The sequence below is a fragment of the Oncorhynchus kisutch genome, linkage group LG25 (genome assembly GCF_002021735.2).
Source record: "Oncorhynchus kisutch isolate 150728-3 linkage group LG25, Okis_V2, whole genome shotgun sequence".
In the NCBI taxonomy this organism is placed as follows: Eukaryota; Metazoa; Chordata; class Actinopteri; order Salmoniformes; family Salmonidae; genus Oncorhynchus; species Oncorhynchus kisutch.
In genome coordinates, this window is record NC_034198.2 from 44,958,168 (window position 1) to 44,966,751 (window position 8,584).

Here is an 8,584-nt window from a genome sequence, read left to right on the forward strand (position 1 = left end):
TTGATATGTTACCATACCCGGTCTGCTAGGTGGTTGATATGTAGGTGGTTGATATGTAACCATACCCAGTCTGCTAGGTGGTTGCTATGTTACCATACCCAGTCTGCTAGGTGGTTGATATGTTACCATACCTGGTCTGTTAGGTGGTTGCTACTTAAAGTCCCCAGGACATTTACAGTATTAGGCAAGACTGCCTTCACGTCTTGTGCACCAGACTCATGGAATAGTCTAGAATCCCTGCTTCATCTAGATGTGTTAGTGCTACTGAATGGAATAGTCTAGAATCCCTGCTTCATCTAGATGTGTTAGTGCTACTGAATGGAATAGTCTAGAATCCCTGCTTCATCTAGATGTGTTAGTGCTACTGAATGGAATAGTCTACAATCCCTGCTTCATCTAGACATGTTAGTGCCACTAAATTAATTTAAGATATGGATGGGAGACTCTGTTACAGAGGAGTGTAAATACTTGTTGTAGTCTGGATCATGTTGTTGTATTGTTGTATGTTTTCATTCTGTATTGATTGTTGTATGTTTTATTTCTGTATTGTATTGATTGTTGTATGTTTTAATGATGTGATGTATTGATTGTTGTATGTTTTAATGATGTGATGTATTGATTGTTGTATGTTTTAATGATGTGATGTATTGATTGTTGTATGTTTTAATGATGTGATGTATTGATTGTTGTATGTTTTAATGATGTGATGTATTGATTGTTGTATGTTTTAATGATGTGATGTATTGATTGTTGTATGTTTTAATGATGTGATGTATTGATTGTTGTATGTTTTAATGATGTGATGTATTGATTGTTGTATGTTTTAATGATGTGATGTATTGATTGTTGTATGTTTTAATAATGTGATGTATTGATTGTTGCTGCCTTCTTGGTCAGGTCTCCCTTGAAAAAGAGACTCTGGGTCTCAATGGGCTTTTCCTGGTTAAACAAAGGTTTAATAAAAAATATAAACATATATAAATCTAAATATATATTGTGCTTTACACCAGAGCCTTTACGCCAGAGCCTTTACGCCAGAGCCTTTACGCCAGAGCCTTTACGCCAGAGCCTTTACGCCAGAGCCTTTACGCCAGAGCCTTTACGCCAGAGCCTTTACGCCAGAGCCTTTACGCCAGAGCCTTTACGCCAGAGCCTTTACGCCAGAGCCTTTACGCCAGAGCCTTTACGCCAGAGCCTTTACGCCAGAGCCTTTACGCCAGAGCCTTTACGCCAGAGCCTTTACGCCAGAGCCTTTACGCCAGAGCCTTTACGCCAGAGCCTTTACGCCAGAGCCTTTACGCCAGAGCCTTTACGCCAGAGCCTTTACGCCAGAGCCTTTACGCCAGAGCCTTTACGCCAGAGCCTTTACGCCAGAGCCTTTACGCCAGAGCCTTTACGCCAGAGCCTTTACGCCAGAGCCTTTACGCCAGAGCCTTTACGCCAGAGCCTTTACGCCAGAGCCTTTACGCCAGAGCCTTTACGCCAGAGCCTTTACGCCAGAGCCTTTACGCCAGAGCCTTTACGCCAGAGCCTTTACGCCAGAGCCCTGGTCAAAAGTAGTGTTGAAGCAACATTTCTCCCAGTACTTGATAATGCTGATACTGTATAATCTACATGCATTCAGCAGGCTCTGTTAAAAACCTATAGATTCAGTCTATCACTCAGCACTGTGTTTTACCACTGGGGACCATTTAGTACACACTACTGCATTTTATATAGTTCTGTTGGCTGTGATTGTTTGACTAACAGAAGGGACCAGCTACTTGTTTATTTAACAATAGGTTCTTAAGAGATACCCTCAATACCTCAGCTCACGTATTAATTGGAGATTCAGCCATTTTCAGACCCACTCTCTGGCCTGGCTGGTTCTGTAGGTCCCACTGGTTCTGTAGGTCCCACTGGTCTCCCCCGATCTGGGGAAAATGCTTTGGGTTTCTATTCCCCCAGCACATGGAATAGCATTTAGGCCACCTTGAAGTTCGACTCACTGGTCTCCATTGGACAGTTTAGATTAAGGGAGGTGAGTTGTTTGTTTGGATTAATCTTGTTGTATTGATTGTATAGATATTATTTTAAGTTAATAAATGATGTTCATGTTCACAGGGTTCCCTTGTAAATGAGACCCTGATCTCAATGGTGCCCCACCCTGTAGAAATACAAGTGAATTACAAAGAAACGTGTAAATACAAATATATGGCATATTGGCACTTTGGACGCAGACAAAGACTTTATGGTTAAATACCGAGAGCACAGTCACACAAAGTGGTACCCAGTGAAATAAACATGTTGTGTCTGAACAATCCTTCATTAAACAAAAGCAACACATTTCCAGTCAAAAGCAACACATTTCCTGTCAAAAGCAACACATTTCCTGTCAAAAGCAACAAATATAACAAATAAACAACAAAGTGCTTTTTTAAAGACAAGTGTGGACAAACAGCAGTTACTAAAAACTTTTCTGTGCTCATCAACATTTTAAGTATAGTGTGGGCCGTTCCTCCAAACCCTTCATCCTAAACAGTAGAGATAGAGATCCTACCATAGAAATAGATACCATAGATACCTTATCATTCTGATAAGGGCTTGGAACCAATTTGACTGGGAAACTCATGGCTGCCTGCTATTGTGATGCAATCATTTCCATGGTAATGTAGAATATGTAGAATGTTCATTCAAATTATGTTACCTGATGTGGCTCATGCAATTGAAATGTCAGTTGAGTTGAATCAACAAATCATAGAAGATATTTTATTTCCTCCTTTGGTCCTATGGGTACATTCGTAATGGTCGCCAGTCCACCCATTATGCACTCATTAACTTGAACTATTCATGATATTTCTTTGGATCTTACCACATGCCCAGTTCCTCAACTGAAGACATAGACAAAGTATCAATTTAGCTTCACCTCTCCTCTGTGGCACTACACTGATATCATCGACTAAAACACTAAATTCTGGCCTCCCGAGTGGCGCAGCGGTCTAAGATACTGCATCACAGTGTTGCAATGTCACTACAGCCTGGGGTTCGATCCCATAGTCCCATAGGGCGGCGCACAATTGGCCCAGCGTTGCACAGCTTAGGGAAATGTTTGGCCGGGGGGGCTTTACTTTTCTCATTGCACTCTAGTGACTCCTTGTGGAGGGCCAGATGCCTGTAGGCTGACTTCAGTTGAACTGTGTTCCCTACGACACATTGGTGCAGCTGGTTTCCAGGTTAAGCGAGCGGGTGTTAAGAAGCGCGGCTTGGTGGGTCATGTTTCGGAGGACGCATGACTTGACTTTCACCTCTCCCGAGCCCGTTGGGGAGTAGCAGCGATGAGACAAGATTATAATAATGGGGAATAAAAAGGGAGTAAAAATGAAAAGAAAAATTACAAAAAAAAACAATAAGGCAATCATAATGAGTTATAAACAATTAGCATCACACACACACTACTTTGGTTAGCATTTAGCATCACACACACTACTGTGGTTAGCATCACACACACACAATACTGTGGTTAGCATTTAGCATATTTTAGAAGACTGTTGCAGAAAACAGAAAACACAGAAACACTGTGGGATTCTCCTGTTGGTCCATTTGGTCCATCTCTCCTGTTGGTCCATTTGGTCCATCTCTCCTGTTGGTCCATTTGGTCCATCTCTCCTGTTGGTCCATTTGGTCCATCTCTCCTGTTGGTCCATTTGGTCCATCTCTCCTGTTGGTCCATTTGGTCCATCTCTCCTGTTGGTCCATTTGGTCCATCTCTCCTGTTGGTCCATTTGGTCCATCTCTCCTGTTGGTCCATTTGGTCCATCTCTCCTGTTGGTTCATTTGGTCCTTCTCTCCTGTTGGTCCATTTGGTCCATCTCTCCTGTTGGTTCATTTGGTCCTTCTCTCCTGTTGGTCCATTTGGTCCATCTCTCCTGTTGGTTCATTTGGTCCTTCTCTCCTGTTGGTCCATCTCTCCTGTTGGTTCATTTGGTCCTTCTCTCCTGTTGGTCCATTTGGTCCTTCTCTCCTGTTGGTTCTTCTCTCCTGTTGGTCCATTTGGTCCTTCTCTCCTGTTGGTCCATTTGGTCCTTCTCTCCTGTTGGTCCATTTGGTCCATCTCTCCTGTTGGTCCATTTGGTCCATCTCTCCTGTTGGTCCATTTGGTCCATCTCTCCTGTTGGTCCATTTGGTCCATCTCTCCTGTTGGTCCATTTGGTCCATCTCTCCTGTTGGTCCATTTGGTCCATCTCTCCTGTTGGTCCATCTCTCCTGTTGGTCCATCTCTCCTGTTGGTCCATCTCTCCTGTTGGTCCATCTCTCCTGTTGGTCCATCTCTCCTGTTGGTCCTTCTCTCCTGTTGGTCCTTCTCTCCTGTTGGTCCATCTCTCCTGTTGGTCCATCTCTCCTGTTGGTCCATCTCTCCTGTTGGTCCATCTCTCCTGTTGGTCCATCTCTCCTGTTGGTCCATCTCTCCTGTTGGTCCATCTCTCCTGTTGGTCCATCTCTCCTGTTGGTCCATCTCTCCTGTTGGTCCATTTCTCCTGTTGGTCCATTTGGTCCATCTCTCCTGTTGGTCCATCTCTCCTGTTGGTCCATCTCTCCTGTTGGTCCATCTCTCCTGTTGGTCCATCTCTCCTGTTGGTCCATCTCTCCTGTTGGTCCATCTCTCCTGTTGGTCCATCTCTCCTGTTGGTCCATCTCTCCTGTTGGTCCTTCTCTCCTGTTGGTCCTTCTCTCCTGTTGGTCCTTCTCTCCTGTTGGTCCATCTCTCCATTTGGTTCTTCTCTCCTGTTGGTCCTTCTCTGCGGTTGGTCCATTTTGTTCTTCGCTACTGTCACATATTACAGCTGGAGCTGAGGTCATATTGGAGTGACCCCATATACATCAACATTATTACTATTAAAAGCTGTTCAGTCTGTTCTGATTCCGATAAAATGTTGAGAGGAAACCAGCGTATCCATGTCTTCTAGCAGTAACAACCTTTTGTTAAGTCTGTTATCTGCCTAAGGCACTGCTGTGTTTCAGCCTGGTTAAACTAACTAGAACAGTCCAAAATATTTAGAAGATTTTTATATATATAAAAATCCAATGTTTTTCTCCCAAATCAAACTTGGACATAACTGCTAACTTAAACATATTTAGAAATGACTAGATTTGTATCAAAGTGTCTTCCCATAATATATAAAAACTGATAGTGGTTTATAGTCCAATCTCTCTGGAATTGTCCAGCAACACAACAGAGTCTAATTGTACAGGAGATGGAGCTACAGTAAATTAATATGATTGCTGATGTCAACCTCTCACAGAGTCTTGCAGGTTCATGGGTTAGAGGTCAGCAGTTTGTCAGAGGACAGCCACCAGAAAGGGTCTCTCTGGGATGGAGTGGTCATAAAACACAGGAGAACCCCGAGACCCCCGTATCAAATCTCCCAGCTGTCACTGAAATACTGGTCTTCCTCCTCCTCTTCCTCCATGATCTCATTATCTTTCTCCTCCTCCGCCTTCTCATCATTAAGCTGTGTCAGCATGGTGTGTAGAGTAGCCTTCACCTCCCTCACCTCCTGCTCCAGGGACTGTGGTGTTGTGGTTAAGGAATAGAACATAGCTGATATACTTACACAAAAATACACTCCCTTCCTACCTTCCTCCTCTGAGCAGATTTAGGATGGAGGTGGACATTGTAATATCCATGATAATATTCATAACGACTGATCAATCTGCTGGAGCTGATGACAATTCATCACTTTCCTTCTTAATGAGGAGGCTGATTGAATAGAAAATATGAAATGTTTTTCTCTCTCTGCTTCTCTACAATACATAGCAGTTGTTAAGATAAGGGAAGGTAATGTGTTAACATGTAGGAGAAACCTTCTTCTAGGCTCATCTACCTGCACACCGCCTGACTACACTTTTCCCAGTCTACCAGCCCCAAATTATCCTCTGGTTCTTCTCTGTAGAGTGACAGAGTGGTCAGAGAGAACCACAGATACCCTGTAACTAGCGGAGCCAGTCAGACAGACAGACAAACACACACACAGGCAGACACACAAACAAACCCCCTCTGGTAACTCACACACGCCCCCTCCGGTAACTCACACACGCCCCCTCCGGTAACTCACACACGCCCCCTCCGGTAACTCACACACGCCCCCTCCGGTAACTCACACACGCCCCCTCTGGTAACTCACACACACCCCCTCTGGTAACTCACCCACACACTGTACAGAAACAGGTAAAGGATATGAGTGAGATCCTGGTCTTTGTTCTGTATGGCTGTCTGGAGGTCATCCTCCAGAATCAACAGCCTATCACTGATCTCCTCACACTGGTCGGTCAGCTCTATAGTCAGGTCTGCTGTTAGCCCTGCTGCTTCACTGCCACTGTCCTCCTGAGAAAGAAAGATAGAGAGGGACAGAGAGAAGGTGAGAGAGAGAGGGACAGACAGAAGGTGAGAGAGAGAGAGGGACAGAGAGTGAGGGACAGAGAGAAGGTGAGAGAGAGAGGGACAGAGAGAAGGTGAGAGAGAGGGTAAGATAAAGAGAGAGAGGGTGAGAGAGGGAGTGATGGATATTTAAATTGACTATATTAAAATGGTTTAATTTGATCCTGAGTGTAGGTTATTTCCCTGACATCTGGAATCAAGGACTCATAACCCCAATCTTTAAGAACAGATACAAATTTGACCCTAACAATTACAGAGGCATTGGTGTTTATTTGTTTTATTTTACCTTTATTTAACTAGGCAAGTCAGTTAAGAACAAATTCTTATTTTCAATGACGTATTAATTAATTAATGTAAGTATTAATTTTACGTTCAGATGTGAATGTGTAAAAACTGTCATGGCGGAAAATGTTTTTGTTGTTGATTGCTCTTCTCAAACAAAAGCATGGTATTTGTTCTCTGTAATAGCTATTTTAAGTTTTAAGTTTAAGTTTCATTACCAAGATCCTAATCTTTTGAAGGATGTAAGACACCTGCATTTTCAAGAATGTTTAATGTTACGACGTTGTATTTTTGCAAACAGACGAAGATCGTCAAAGGTAAACGATTTATTTTAATGCAGTTTGTGATTATGTTACGCCTGTGCTGGTTATTTTTTTACAATTTTTTATGGGGCTCTATGCTCAGATAATCGCATCGTATTCTTTCGCAGTAAATCCTTTTTTTAATCTAACAACGCAGTTGGATTAGCAAGATTCTAGGCTTTCGATACATGTGAGTCACTTGTATTTTCATGAATGTTTAATATGACTATTTCCCTTTGTAGTCCATAATAGTTTTCAAGCCCTGCCACATCCGACACGCGTCAGGGCCAGTGTAGTAGGATTCAATCTTAATCCTGTATTGACACTTTGCTTTTTTAAATGGTTCATCTGAGGACATAGCGGGATTTCTTATAAGCATCCGGATTAGTCTCCCGCTCCTTGAAAGCGGCAGCTCTAGCCTTTAGCTCGATGCGGATGTTGCCTGTAATCCATGGCTTCTGGTTGGGGTATGTACTGTCACTGTGGGGATGATGTCATCAATGCACTTATTGATGAAGCAGATGACTGAGGTGGTCTATTCCTCAATGCCATTGGATGAATCCCAGAACATATTCGAGTCTGTGCTAGCAAAACAGTCCTGTAGTGAAGCAGCCTCGTCATCTGACCACTTCCGTATTGAGCGAGTCACTGGTACTTCCGGATTCAGTTTTTGCTTGTAAGCAGGAATCAGAAGGATAGAGTTATGGTCAGATTTGCCAAATGGAGGGTGGGGGAGAGCTTTGGTAAAATTTGGTAAAACTGATTGAAGTTTGCCTGCATTAAAGTTCCTGGCCACCAGGAGCGTTGTTTCTTTTTTTTGCATTTTCTTCTTTGCTTATGGCCTTATAGAGTTGGTTGAGCGCTGTCTTAGTGCCAGCTTCATTTTGTGGATGGCTATGAATGGACAGCTACGAATAATACAGATGAGAACTCTCTTGGTAGATAGTGCAGTCTAAATCTTATTATAAGGTATTCTACCTCAGGTGAGCAATACCTCGAGACTTCTTTAATATTAGACATCGCGCACCAGCTGTTATTGACAAATAGACACACACCCCCACCCTCGTCTTGCCAAACGTAGTGTCTCTGTTCTCTGTTAAAATCCCGTTAGCTCTATGTTGTCCGTATCTTCGTTCAGCCACGTCTCAGTGAAACATAAGATGTTACAGTTTTTAATGTCCCGTTGGTAGGATAATTTTGATCATAGGTCATCCATTTTATTGTCTAATGATTGCACGTTAGCGAGAAGAATGGAAGGCAGTGGGAGTTTACTCGCTCTGAGAATGCCTGATCTGCGGCCACTTTTCCGGCATCTTTTCTTCACGCAAAAGGCATGGTTCTGGGCCTGTTCCAGTGAAAGCAGGATATCCTTCTCATCGGACTCGTTAAAGGAAAAAGTTTCTTCCAGTCCGCGGTGAGTAATCGCTTCTCTGATGTCCAGAAGTTATTTTCGGTCATAAGAGACGGTAGCAGCAACATTATGTACACAATAACAAACAAAAAAATTATACACAAAATGCTAAAAAATAACAAAATAGCACAATTGGTTGGGAGAATGTAAAATGTCAAAAAACGTAAAAACATG

At 42.9% G+C, this 8,584-nt stretch overlaps 1 protein-coding gene across 2 annotated transcripts in view; it reads right to left on the reverse strand.

Annotated features, from left to right (window-relative positions):
* Positions 1–2,289: 2,289 nt before the first annotated feature.
* Positions 2,290–8,584, reverse strand: part of LOC109884094 (disrupted in schizophrenia 1 protein) — a 124,984-nt gene continuing 118,689 nt past the window's right edge. Inside the window, exons 13-14 of one of the 2 annotated variants that reach the window (XM_031804835.1) lie at positions 6,217–6,361; positions 2,290–5,548 (exon numbers count right to left, since the gene is read on the reverse strand). In XM_031804835.1, the coding sequence (XP_031660695.1) occupies positions 5,394–5,548; positions 6,217–6,361 (300 nt within the window). In that variant the 3' untranslated portion in view covers positions 2,290–5,393. Of the gene's footprint in view, positions 5,549–6,216; positions 6,362–8,584 lie in introns of those variants that run through there. The other variant, XR_004205440.1, reaches the window with a different exon arrangement.